The following is a 14,038-nucleotide window of genomic DNA, read 5'->3' as shown; positions in this document are numbered from 1 at the left end:
GTGAGACAACCAGACCACCAACTCACCTCCTGTTCTCGGACGACGGATCTAAAGACAAAGCTCTGAATAATTAAATTGGAGTGAATGTGTTCCATCTACCAACGTGTAAAGGTCAAACTTGTTGGGCTGATGTCTTTACGTTCTATGTTCTTTAGCAGGAGGTTCTTTACCACGAGAGCGTACGCCGAGAGCTCGTGGAGGTCTCGGGGGTCCGTGTTGAGTTCAGCAGCAGCCTCCTCCATGAAGGACACGAGGCCTTCAGAGAGCAGCTGGATCTGCTCGAGCAGCTGCTGCAGAACCTCCTCCTCAACGCGCTTCAGCTGGAGCCCTTTTGAAACAGAACCACAGCGTTCAGCGGAGAGACAGCGTATTGCAGAGCTTCGATCGAGAGTGAAACACACCGAGAAGTTCCTTCAGGCGGGAGCACTGGATGACGAACAGCTGGTTGGAGGTAGAGAAAGACGAGGGAACCGCGTGGACTCTTTGGGTCCAGTGGCGCACCGTCTTCACGAGCTCCTGGTACGCTGAAGCAGGCTGACCCTCCATGGACTCCAAAGAGGATCCACTCCACCGGCGGACCCAGGCCTGGACGTCCAGCAGCCACGAGTAGCTCTCACACCGCTGCTGGACCTGCAGCTCGGCTTCCTGTCCGGAGAACAGGAGGCGTGAACATGACTGAGGACGCGTCACCCCTTCGCCAGCACGTGGTTTCAAGATTCCTGCCTGCATGATCCGGTCCTGCTCCCTCTCCGCTCGTTCTGCGACGCCACTGCAGCTCAAGTGCCACTGCAGCTGGGCCTCCAGGAGCGGACGGTAGCAGCCGTGCACCCGGTCGCCGTGCACCGAGAGCCCGGGCGGCGCCGACGGGTCTCTGAGGGGCCATGAGCAGCAGGACATTCTGCGGCCGGTCGCTCCGTGGTGGTTCACGTCCTCATCTGAGAATTAAAACGCATAATTAAACCGAGGCGTGCGCGCAGCAACAGGAAGCACGGCTTCTCACCTGGAAGAACGAGCTCGCAGGTGGAATCCTGAGATGAATCGGAGTTGAAGAAACTGTCGCTGAGCTCCAGGAAGAATCCACACGTCACACACATCTACTGGAAAGAACGGTGTTACGCAATCATCCACCATCAAAACAAGTGGAGAAGAATAAACCGTATGAACTGTGAGAAGGACCTGAATGAATGCGCCGCCGGACGCCAGCAGAGCTGCGCTCACCGCCTCCTGGAAGCGGGTCATCGGCGGGTCCAGAACCAGAGGACCGCTGGCACTGAAACACAGCTCCGTGTTGAAGAGGCAGCGCAGACCGGGACTCCGCCTCTGAACCACAGAAACACACCAGTCATCGTGAGGCTTGAGAAGGGGTTCCTCTCGTGGTTCTCATCTGAGTTTTACTAAAACAAAGCCAGGAGGCGGAGCTAAGGTCACCTGCACCACGTCGCTGAGGAAAGACGCGGCACCTCGCTGGGCGGCCGTGACCAGACTCTGCAGAGTCATCCGGTCCACGAGAGCGCCGAAGCGGCCCAGTTTGCTCAGGACGCCTTCGGCCCGGGCCGAGTCTTCCTGCAGCCGCTGCCAGTGGGCCAGGAGGAGGTGCAGCGGCTCCTTGCAGCCGGCGGACGTTTTGTTGGCGTGTTCCAGGTGAAGCTGCAGCTGCTGGAGGTCCTGGTAGCTGTGCTGCTTCACCTGGGGAGGAACCCCACGGAGACACCAGAACAACAGTTAGAGAGCGGAGCACGCCTTCACGGAACAGCCCACCACCCCATCTCTCAAACCTGATGCATTAATGTATTCATAGTGTTGTCCTGATATTATAAATTATAATAACCTGCTCAGGGACTACAGAGGAAAATGAGCTGTCATTAATGAGCTGTCATGAAATCCCTTCTTCGCGTTGTTATTGTTTCATACAACGTATTAAAAATGGTGGTCACCGCGTTCAGGAGGACGGCGCGACGGCGTGAGAGCCTCTCCAGTGTCTGCAGGAGCTCCTGCTTCGTGCTCGTCAGTCGGCTGCTGAACTCCTGCAGCGTGAAGGTTCGAGACCCGTCCAGCGGCAGCAGGACGGTCTCCTTCACTTCTTCCATCGCCCTGGAGAAGACCACGTGTCACTGAAGCTCAACACGTGTCCCTGGTCCGAACAACTAGAGGTGCTGCTGGAGGCCGTCTGAGGATACACTGAGCTCCTCTCTCCTTCTGGAGGAATTCATGTCCCATTAATGCACGTGACTAACTCTACTTCTTTATCTGGACCCTGGTTCTGGTTTTATATGGACCCTGGTTCTGGTTTTATCTAGACCCTGGTTCTGGTTTTATATGGACCCAGGTTCTGGCTTTATCTAGACCCTGGTTCTGGTTTTATATGGACCCTGGTTCTGGTTTTATCTAGACCCTGGTTCTGGTTTTATCTGGACCCTGGTTCTGGTTTTATATGGACCCTGGTTTTGGTTTTATCTGGACCCTGGTCTCGGTTCTATCTAGACCCTGGTCCTGTCCGACACCTCCTGCTATGATCATTATTATTAGTATTAGTACACCATTACGGCTTTTATCTACATTATTATTGTTATTTCACATGTTCACATGTCATCTATTGTTCTTCTGGTCACATGACATCTGGTGTACTTCTGGTCACATGACATCTATTGTTCTTCTGGTCACATGACATCTATTGTACTTCTGGTCACATGACATCTATTGCACTTCTGGTCACATGACATCTATTGTACTTCTGGTCACATGACATCTATTGTACTTCTGGTCACATGACATCTATTGTACTTCTGGTCACATGACATCTATTGTACTTCTGGTCACATGACATCTATTGTACTTCTGGTCACATGACATCTATTGTACTTCTGGTCACATGACATCTATTGTACTTCTGGTCACATGACATCTATTGTACTTCCGGTCACATGACATCTATTGTACTTCTGGTCACATGACATCTATTGTACTTCTGGTCACATGACATCTATTGTACTTGCGGTCACATGACATCTATTGTACTTCTGGTCACATGACATCTATTGTACTTCTGGTCACATGACATCTATTGTACTTCTAGTCACATGACATCTATTGTACTTCTGGTCACATGTCATCTATTGTACTTCTGGTCACATGACATCTATTGTACTTCTGGTTACATGGCATCTATTGCACTTCTGGTCACATGACATCTATTGTACTTCTGGTCACATGACATCTATTGTACTTCTGGTCACATGACATCTATTGTACTTGCGGTCACATGTCATCTATTGTACTTCTAGTCACATGACATCTATTGTACTTCTGGTCACATGACATCTATTGTACTTCTGGTCACATGACATCTATTGTACTTCTAGTCACATGACATCTATTGTACTTCTGGTCACATGACATCTATTGTACTTCTAGTCACATGACATCTATTGTACTTCTGGTCACATGACATATATTGTACTTCCGGTCACATGACATCTATTGTACTTCTGGTCACATGACATCTATTGTACTTCTGGTCACATGACATCTATTGTACTTCCGGTCACATGACATCTATTGTACTTCCGGTCACATGACATCAATTGTACTTCTGGTCACATGACATCTATTGTACTTGCGGTCACATGTCATCTATTGTACTTCTAGTCACATGACATCTATTGTACTTCTAGTCACATGACATCTATTGTACTTCTGGTCACATGACATCTATTGTACTTCTGGTCACATGACATCTATTGTACTTCTAGTCACATGACATCTATTGTACTTCTGGTCACATGACATCTATTGTACTTCTAGTCACATGTCATCTATTGTACTTGCGGTCACATGTCATCTATTGTACTTCTGGTCACATGACATCTATTGTACTTCCGGTCACATGACATCTATTGTACTTCTGGTCACATGACATCTATTGTACTTCTGGTCACATGTCATCTATTGTACTTCTGGTCACATGTCATATATTGTACTTCTAGTCACATGTCATCTATTGTACTTCTGGTCACATGTCATCTATTGTACTTCTAGTCACATGTCATCTATTGTACTTGCGGTCACATGTCATCTATTGTACTTCTTGTCACATGTCATCTATTGTACTTCTAGTCACATGTCATATATTGTACTTCTGGTCACATGTCATCTATTGTACTTCTGGTCACATGACATCTATTGTACTTCTGGTCACATGACATCTATTGTAATCCTGATAGAGGACCCTCCTCTGTTTCTCCCTGTCCCTTTTTCTCCCCTTAAAGGGTTTTTGGGAGTTGTTCCTGTTCTGATGTGGGGGTCAAAGGTCAGGTGATTTTGTATGTGGACAGACTGAAAAGCCTTTTGGCTGGTGGTCCAGGTCACCTGGCGAGGAGGAGCAGAGCCTTTCTGAACGGAGGCACAGCGACCAGCAGCTCGTCCTGCAGACCCGAACGCTTCCGCTGAAACAAGATGCCACGAACGTTTCTCTGCCACCTGGCATTTAAAATAAAAACAGCATGTAAGAGAGAAGAGAACAGCTTTAGATCAACGATTAATCCGTTCATTGATTACTCGTCAATTATTAAACGAATCAATGACTATTTTGATAATTACATTAAAAAATCTTTTCTGGTTTGTCGACCGAGATAACTGAATATCTGAGGTTTGGACAAAACCAGACATTTGAGGACACCAGATCTGACATTTCATAAACTGAATCAACGTTTCATGTGAGAGCCGTCTGATCTCACCTGCTGAACGCTCTCCGCAGTCTGAAGTGCCTGAAAAAGGGAATTTCCCGCAGCGCTCTCCACGACACCGACTCCCTGCTCCACTCGGCCAGGCTGACGAGGCCCCCGTGGCCCCTCTCCGTCACGTGGAGGACGGCATCGGGGGAAAAGACGTAGTGCTCGCAGCCCGCTTCACTGAAAGGCACGACCTGCAGGTCGTAGGGTCTAGAGCACAGAGGACGCGTCGCTGGGCGGCCACGGTTTCATGTGTGGAGACAAAAGGCTGCCAGAGGATCGTCTTACCTGCCGGAGTCCGCCTCCACCTCCTTCAGGTAGTAGAGCTCAAACTCTCCCGGCTTGCTGTGAGCGAGGAGGTGAACCACCTCCACGCCGGAGAGGGGAGCTTCCTCCTCTTTGGTTATCTTTTTATCCACTTCCATGGATTCATCTTCCTCTGTGAGGCTGAGAGTGTAAACACAAGAGAGCGACTCCTTCAGCGTGTTAGCTCCTCATCAATCCCATATACTGTATATATATATAAATATATATATATAAATAAATAACAGCATTGTACCTCTGTGCTGTCCACTCAGCAGCAGTGCTGATCGGGAGGTCGACCCCCAAAGCCGAGACCATCAGTCGAGGTCCCTCCGTGCCCCCGATGGCTCTCCCGGGTCCCACTCGGGCCCCCAGACAGGGGAGTTCCCCCAACGATAGCCTGTCGCAGGGGGAGAGCGGGCTGAACCGAGGCCCGCTCACGGAGCGCAGAGGCGGTAAAGTGGCCTCAGGACAGGTCTTCTGCCCCCCGGGGTCCGGCCCGCTGGAGTCCTTGCCGGTCTGAGGCGCCCCCCCGAGGGACTCTTTGTGTGAAGGGGCCGACATGCTGCTGATCTGGCTCTGAAGAAGCTTTAGTCCTGTTCGCCTGCAGGACTTCACTCAGACCATGAGAAGAAGTCTCCTGAACACCACGAGGAGTCCTGGTTATCATGAGCATTTATATCATCATACTTATCTGACTAGGAATCTGCCTTTTGAATACGGACCGCACATTATTCTCTTTATTCACTTTCTTTACATTCACCTGTTCGTCACGTGAAAACTAAACCTTAAAAACACTGTCAAGGTGAACTTACAAAGACTCAACTAACAGTCATTAAACACTAATATAACAGGTTAACTTCGTTATAACAGTTTATAGCTGGTTAAAGTAACCTGTTATAACCTCGTTATAACAGTTTATAGCTGGTTAAAGTTACCTCGTTATAACAGGTTAACTTCGTTATAACAGTTTATAGCTGGTTAAAGTAACCTTGTTATAACAGTTTATAGCTGGTTAAAGTTACTTCGTTATAACAGTTTATAGCTGGTTAAAGTTACTTCGTTATAACAGGTTAACTTCGTTATAACAGTTTATAGCTGGTTAAAGTAACCTGTTATAACCTCGTTATAACAGTTTATAGCTGGTTAAAGTTACCTCGTTATAACAGGTTAACTTCGTTATAACAGTTTATAGCTGGTTAAAGTAACCTTGTTATAACAGTTTATAGCTGGTTAAAGTTACTTCGTTATAACAGTTTATAGCTGGTTAAAGTTACCTCGTTATAACAGGTTAACTTCGTTATAACAGTTTATAGCTGGTTAAAGTAACCTTGTTATAACAGTTTATAGCTGGTTAAAGTTACCTCGTTATAACAGTTTATAGCTGGTTAAAGTTACCTCGTTATAACAGTTTATAGCTGGTTAAAGTTACTTCGTTATAACAGTTTATAGCTGGTTAAAGTTACTTCGTTATAACAGTTTATAGCTGGTTAAAGTTACTTCGTTATAACAGTTTATAGCTGGTTAAAGTTACCTCGTTTTAACAGTTTATAGCTGGTTAAAGTTACCTCGTTATAACAGTTTATAGCTGGTTAAAGTAACCTCCTGACGTCACAGGTTAACCTCGTTAAACAGCTTTAAACCGACTAGCTAACTAAGGTTAAACCGACTAGCTAACTAAGGTTAAACCGACTAGCTAACTAACGTTAAACCGACTAGCTAACTAACGTTAAACCGACTAGCTAACTAACGTTAAACCGACTAGCTAACTAACGTTAAACCGACTAGCTAACTAAGGTTAAACCGACTAGCTAACTAACGTTAAACCGACTAGCTAACTAACGTTAAACCGACTAGCTAACTAAGGTTAAACCGACTAGCTAACTAACGTTAAACCAGCAACGAGGGAACAGACAACCTGACTCACCTGCCTGAGGAGGAAGTTGTCCGCGTAACCGCGGAGACGGCCTGTTGTCGCGGTGACGCGCAGCAACGTCTGAAGGGCGAGCGTTTTGTCTCGAGGCGACGAGTTCAACAGCAAATCACTGCGTTTGGTTTACACATATACACACATACATATATACATATATATATATATATGTATATATGTATATATGTATGTATATATACATGTGTGTGTATACATACATACATACATATACATATATACATATATATATATATATATATATATATGTATATATATATATATGTATGTATACACACACATGTATATATACATATATATATATATATATATATATATGTATATATATATATATATGTATATATATGTATATATACATGTGTGTGTATACATACATACATACATATACATATATACATATATATATATATATATATATATATGTATATATATATGTATGTATACACACACATGTATATATATATATATATGTATATATATACATATATATATATATGTATATATATACATATATATATGTATATATATATACATATATATACATATATATACATATATATATGTATATATATATACATATATATATATGTATATATATACATATATATATATATATATACATATATATATACATATATATGTATATATATATATGTGTATATATATACGTATATATATGTATATATATATGTATATATATATATATATGTATATATATGAAATGAACAGATTCTGATTATAATACATATATATAATAGTATATAACATACAAAACATGGAGCTCAAAGTGCTTTTAAATAAAAATAACATCACAAACAGACAATAAAGACTTTGTTGGTTTGAGGTACAGAGATATTTTAAACTATTGTTCTAGATGCATATGTTTAAAAACAGGATTAAGGGTTATTTGAGAACAATTATTTGGTTGATGCAATTTGTTGCTTTGTTGTTGTTGCTTTTTTAAACACTTTTTTCTGTTTGTCTGTTATTTGTGTTTTTATGTGGTCCATATAGGAAACGTTAAACAATGCCATCTTGGCAAAATCAATATGATCCTCCGGGCAAAACAGGTTAAATATATACAAATAAGAATAAGAGACAATAAAAAGACAGAGACCATTAAGAATAGATTACAAAAAGAACAACATTACTTATGAGCCAAGTAAAATAAAAAGGTTTTCAGCTGTGATTTAAAATGTTCACAGAGTCTCCTCCATCGTTTTAGAGCGAGCTTGTGTTGGATTATAAAAAGACAACATCTGTCTCACACTAAACTCAGTCAAATCTCAACATCTGCATTGATTATTCTGAACTGAATAATCAATTATATTGATGGTGTGATCAATTTTTACCGTTTCTGGAAACATTGGAACAAGTGTTTGTATGTTTTTAAACCACAAGTGACTTTTTAACTGCAGTAATTGTACCTATGTCCCTGTATTGTATTGTATTGTATTTTATATATTGTTGTTATATTTGTGTTTATTGCTTTATGGACTCATGAGTCTGGAATAAAAGAAATATATATATAATATCTGTCATAAATCATCATAAAGGATTCATTAAAACACGACCAACCACATTAATAATGATAATAATAATAATATCCTCCACTGAACTGTAAAGACTTTAAAATTGGATTGTGACCTCTTTAGAAAATGTCGTTCACCATAAACGTACCCATCAAGAAGTCCAGGATGACCATGTCCATGAAGTCCACCAGTCGGGTCCCTTTGTTGTACGGAGGCTTCTTCGTCACCTTGGAACAGTAGTCTGGTTCTGACTCCCACCTGAAACACACAGAGACATCCACTAATAATCACCTGAAACATCCACTAATAATCACCTGAAACACACAGAGACATCCACTAATAATCACCTGAAACATCCACAAATAAATCACCTGAAACACACAGAGACATCCACTAATAATCACCTGAAACATCCACTAATAATCACCTGAAACACACAGAGACATCCACTAATAATCACCTGAAACATCCACAAATAAATCACCTGAAACACACAGAGACATCCACTAATAATCACCTGAAACATCCACTAATAATCACCTGAAACACACAGAGACATCCACTAATAATCACCTGAAACATCCAGTAATAATCACCTGAAACATCCAGAGACATCCACTAATAATCACCTGAAACATCCACAAATAAATCACCTGAAACACACAGAGACATCCACTAATAATCACCTGAAACATCCACTAATAAATCACCTGAAACATCCACTAATAATCACCTGAAACATCCAGTAATAATCACCTGAAACATCCAGAGACATCCACTAATAATCACCTGAAACATCCAGTAATAACCACCTGAAACATCCACTAATAATCACCTGAAACATCCACTAATAATCACCTGAAACACACAGAGACATCCACTAATAATCACCTGAAACATCCAGTAATAACAACCTGAAACATCCACTAATAATCACCTGCAACATCCAGTAATAACAACCTGAAACATCCACTAATAATCACCTGAAACATCCACTAATAATCACCTGAAACACACAGAGACATCCACTAATAATCACCTGAAACATCCACTAATAATCACCTGAAACATCCACTAATAATCACCTGAAACACACAGAGACATCCACTAATAATCACCTGAAACATCCAGTAATAACAACCTGAAACATCCACTAATAATCACCTGAAACATCCAGTAATAACAACCTGAAACATCCACTAATAATCACCTGAAACATCCACTAATAATCACCTGAAACATCCACTAATAATCACCTGAAACACACAGAGACATCCACTAATAATCACCTGAAACATCCACTAATAATCACCTGAAACATCCACTAATAATCACCTGAAACACACAGAGACATGCACTAATAATCACCTGAAACATCCAGTAATAACAACCTGAAACATCCACTAATAATCACCTGAAACATCCACTAATAATCACCTGAAACATCCACTAATAATCACCTGAAACATCCACTAATAATCACCTGAAACATCCACTAATAATCACCTGAAACACACAGAGACATGCACTAATAATCACCTGAAACATCCAGTAATAACAACCTGAAACATCCACTAATAATCACCTGAAACATCCAGTAATAACCACCTGAAACATCCACTAATAATCACCTGAAACATCCACTAATAATCACCTGAAACATCCACTAATAATCACCTGAAACACACAGAGACATCCACTAATAATCACCTGAAACATCCAGTAATAACAACCTGAAACATCCACTAATAATCACCTGCAACATCCAGTAATAACAACCTGAAACATCCACTAATAATCACCTGAAACATCCACTAATAATCACCTGAAACACACAGAGACATCCACTAATAATCACCTGAAACATCCACTAATAATCACCTGAAACACACAGAGACATCCACTAATAATCACCTGAAACATCCAGTAATAACAACCTGAAACATCCACTAATAATCACCTGAAACATCCAGTAATAACAACCTGAAACATCCACTAATAATCACCTGAAACATCCACTAATAATCACCTGAAACATCCACTAATAATCACCTGAAACACACAGAGACATCCACTAATAATCACCTGAAACATCCACTAATAATCACCTGAAACACACAGAGACATGCACTAATAATCACCTGAAACATCCACTAATAATCACCTGAAACATCCACTAATAATCACCTGAAACACACAGAGACATGCACTAATAATCACCTGAAACATCCAGTAATAATCACCTGAAACATCCACTAATAATCACCTGAAACACGCACACGTGACCTCACCTGGCCAGCTTGCTGCGGCTGTAGGAGCGCCTCCAGGGGGACCTCCAGGACCGGCGCGCCTCCAGGGAGACGTCGGGCAGCATGGCGGCCAGGGAGGCCTCCAGCAGCCGGGGCCGGCCGCAGACTGCGTGCTCCGTGGAGCAGTAGTACGAACACTTACCGTAGAAACACACACTGCCCACTAGGGGGAGCCAGAGGAGCGCAGCGAGAAAGAGGAGGGAGAGAGAGGGGGGGCGGGAGAGAGATTGTCTAGGGTCTTTATTCCTCAATCAAATCAGTTATACAGCTCATCAAATCCTTACAACAAAACTAAAACATGCAACACAAAACAAACAAAACCAAAGAAGATATTAATTAAGAAAAAAACACAAGTCAGAAGTTCAGAACCAGAGCATCTCCTCTGACTGAACGCAGGACGTCCTTCAGAGCCCAAAAGTTCAAAGAGTTCTGTGTTGTTTGTGAGTCTGTAGAAACCAAACTCCACCCTGAGCCGAGCAGTCAGGAGTCCCGTCAGCATCAAACTCGCGTCTTCTGACCCTTTACCCAACACACAGTTTTTCCTCGTTTTCCAAATTGCCAGTTTGGCCAGTCCTGAAAGGAAATTCATTAGTGTGTGTACACGCTTCTTTTTAGTAATTGGGACCATAAATAAACAGACAGAAAGAAAACCGTTCTCCTAAGCCCTGAAACCACGCCTGCAGGCGGCTGAAGAGTGTCACCAGTCTGGAGCACTCTACAAACAGATGGTGGATGGTTTCTGTCTGAGAGCAGAAAGGACAGCCGTCCCCTGCGCCAGGATCGAGGTCCACCAGATACCTTTTCGTAGCTATGGCTCCATGTACAATCCTCCACTGGAGGTCTCCTGTCCGTTTGTCTACAGGGGGTTTGTACAGGGACTGCCAACTGCCCCGTGGGGAGGATCCCCTGCCAAAAAACTCGGCCCACCTCGACACCCTCACCCCTGCCAGAGAACGCAAGTTAGAGACCTTCACACTGACCTGGTACGTTGCGTTACTCCCCAGAGTCTCAAATTCCCCCAGCTGGGGTGTCTTTAGAGACAGAAGGATGTCCTCCTCCTCCTTCCACTGTCCAACCGCAGGACAGACAACTAGGGGTGGGAAGACATACTCACACTCATCGTCCCATTGGTCAGATACTGTGGGGTCCCCAACAAACGCTCTGAGGGCTTCTGGCAGAGAAGCACAGACCTTCTCCACCAGCCTGAGAAGCAGCCTGAGACGTAGCTGCTCCCAAACAGCGGCTCCTCAAAGAGCCACATCCCTGGTGTCGTCACAGCTCTCCGGTGAACTGTAAACACCTGCCATGCCTGTAGGACGGACTGGTAGAACGGTGTCAGACCAGTTAGGTCTACTGACTGGGGCTGAAGTAGAAATAGGTGCTTGTCATACCCTAACCGTCCAGCCTTCCTCAGCAGCACACAGGCAGTGTCAGTCCATGGCAGGCCGAAGCTGTACAACAGCCTCTGAGCCGTCTGCAGTCTGAAGGCTGTTATGCGGGATGCAATGTCCACCAGGCCCTGTCCTCCCTCCTGGACCGGCAGGTACAGCACCGCAGACCTCAGCCAGTGAAGCCCGGACCAGAAAAAGTCCACAACTGCCCTCTGGATTCTCTCGATCAGGCCCTGTGGTGGAGGTAGGACTACAAGTCTGTGCCAAAGGGTCAAGGCAACCAAGTTATTGACAATTAGGACCCTCCCCCTGTAAGAGAGCTGAGGTAGCAGCCATTTCCACTTAGACAGTCTGGTACACACTCTCTCCATAGCACCCTCCCAGTTCTGTCTCTGGAACTCCTCTGTACCCAAGAAATCACCCAAAACCTTCAAGCCCTGCCTACCCCATCTAATGCTTCCTGGTAGTTTTGGTGTTTCTTTGCTTAACCACTGCTCAACCTGCAAAGCTTCACTCTTCCCCCAGCACTCTTCTCCTCCAGGGAGATGCTGGCATCCAGGACAGCTCTGTCCTCGGGACCCAGCTGAGGAAGGTCTTGAAGCAGCTCGTCAACACTCTCCCTGTGGTTATCCTCCTTCCTGAAGAGGGCACTGTAGAAACTTACAGCATGCTGTCTCATTTCGACCGGGTCAGTCGTCATCACACCATCAGGGAGGCGAAGAGACACCATCTGTTTGGTCCGAGAGACGGACTTCTCCAGGTTGAAGAAGTAGGAAGTCGGAGCATCCATGTCCCTAACATTGGTGAACCTTGACCTGACCAAAGCCCCCTTAGCTCGTTCTCGTAAAAAAAAACCTAGCTGTTGCTTCTTCTGCTGAAGCCTGTGAGTGTCTGTGCTGGTGTTAGTGAATAAACTGTGCTCCAAAGCCCTGATCTCATTCCCTAGATCCTCAATGAGCCTTGTGACTCTTACTGTGGAGTGACTTGTGTATTGTTGAACAAAGACACGTATGTGTGCCTTTCCTACATCCCACCACTGACTCAGGGACTCAAAATCGCTCTTCTTCCCTCTCCAGATCCCCCAGAAAGCCTCAAACTTTTGACAGAAATCACTGTCCTGAAGCACCTGAGTGTTAAAGTGCCTGTGAGAACTACCCTTGGTGGTTGATGAGGTGAGCACATCTAAAGTGACTAAGTGATGGTCGGTGAATCCTACTGGGTGAATGTGACTGTTTAATAATCTGTTGCTAAAACTATGTGAAATGTAAACCCTGTCTAGCCTGGCTGCCCTGATGTTCCCATCCAACACCTTCACCCATGTGTACTGCCTAGCCCTGGGATGTTTGACCCTCCAAACGTCCACTACACCCGACTCCGCAATCACCTGTGACAAAGTGGTAGATGACTGGAGGTGAGGTTCCTCTCCTGTTCTGTCCACTAAGGAATCTATGGTGCAATTCCAGTCCCATCACTACACACTCGTTCTGGTCACACTGCTGCAGGACATCTCTCAGTTTGTGGAAAATACCCGTTCTGTGTGAGCCCTGGTTTGGAGCATAGATGTTAATAAAGGCAAATGAAATGCTTTGTATGGAGGCTCTGACCACCAGAGCCCTGCCTTTCACTATCTCTGTGGAGGAGATGATGTTAACATCCAGCCCAGGTGCAAACAGAACAGCTACACCTGCAGACAGGTTGGTCCCATGAGACAGGACATACTGTCCCCTCCACCACAAGCCCCAGTCGACCTCATTATGTGGGTCACTGTGTGTTTCCTGCAGGAAAACGATGTCTAGTCATTTCTGTTTAATCATCTCTGCAGTGACCA

General features: G+C 44.1%; 2 protein-coding genes across 2 annotated transcripts in view; both read right to left on the bottom strand.

Annotated features, from left to right (window-relative positions):
• LOC117730665 (dynein heavy chain domain-containing protein 1) overlaps positions 1 to 7,009 on the bottom strand; it is a 29,377-nt gene extending 22,368 nt beyond the window's left edge. Inside the window, exons 1-12 of the mRNA XM_034532527.1 lie at positions 6,958 to 7,009; positions 5,287 to 5,670; positions 5,016 to 5,174; positions 4,734 to 4,937; positions 4,366 to 4,476; positions 1,935 to 2,091; positions 1,429 to 1,686; positions 1,177 to 1,320; positions 1,001 to 1,094; positions 724 to 935; positions 402 to 645; positions 171 to 328 (exon numbers count right to left, since the gene is read on the bottom strand). Of these exons, the coding sequence (XP_034388418.1) occupies positions 171 to 328; positions 402 to 645; positions 724 to 935; positions 1,001 to 1,094; positions 1,177 to 1,320; positions 1,429 to 1,686; positions 1,935 to 2,091; positions 4,366 to 4,476; positions 4,734 to 4,937; positions 5,016 to 5,174; positions 5,287 to 5,594 (2,049 nt within the window). The 5' untranslated portion in view covers positions 5,595 to 5,670; positions 6,958 to 7,009. The remainder of the gene's footprint in view (positions 1 to 170; positions 329 to 401; positions 646 to 723; positions 936 to 1,000; positions 1,095 to 1,176; positions 1,321 to 1,428; positions 1,687 to 1,934; positions 2,092 to 4,365; positions 4,477 to 4,733; positions 4,938 to 5,015; positions 5,175 to 5,286; positions 5,671 to 6,957) is intronic.
• The window catches only part of LOC117734031 (extracellular serine/threonine protein kinase FAM20C-like), a 50,791-nt gene that overhangs the window by 23,809 nt on the left and 12,944 nt on the right, over positions 1 to 14,038 (bottom strand). The window contains exons 7-8 of the mRNA XM_034538110.1: positions 10,802 to 10,982; positions 8,659 to 8,768 (exon numbers count right to left, since the gene is read on the bottom strand). Of these exons, the coding sequence (XP_034394001.1) occupies positions 8,659 to 8,768; positions 10,802 to 10,982 (291 nt within the window). The remainder of the gene's footprint in view (positions 1 to 8,658; positions 8,769 to 10,801; positions 10,983 to 14,038) is intronic.

The sequence above is a fragment of the Cyclopterus lumpus genome, chromosome 1 (genome assembly GCF_009769545.1).
Source record: "Cyclopterus lumpus isolate fCycLum1 chromosome 1, fCycLum1.pri, whole genome shotgun sequence".
In the NCBI taxonomy this organism is placed as follows: Eukaryota; Metazoa; Chordata; class Actinopteri; order Perciformes; family Cyclopteridae; genus Cyclopterus; species Cyclopterus lumpus.
This window is presented reverse-complemented; position numbering and strand designations above follow the sequence as displayed.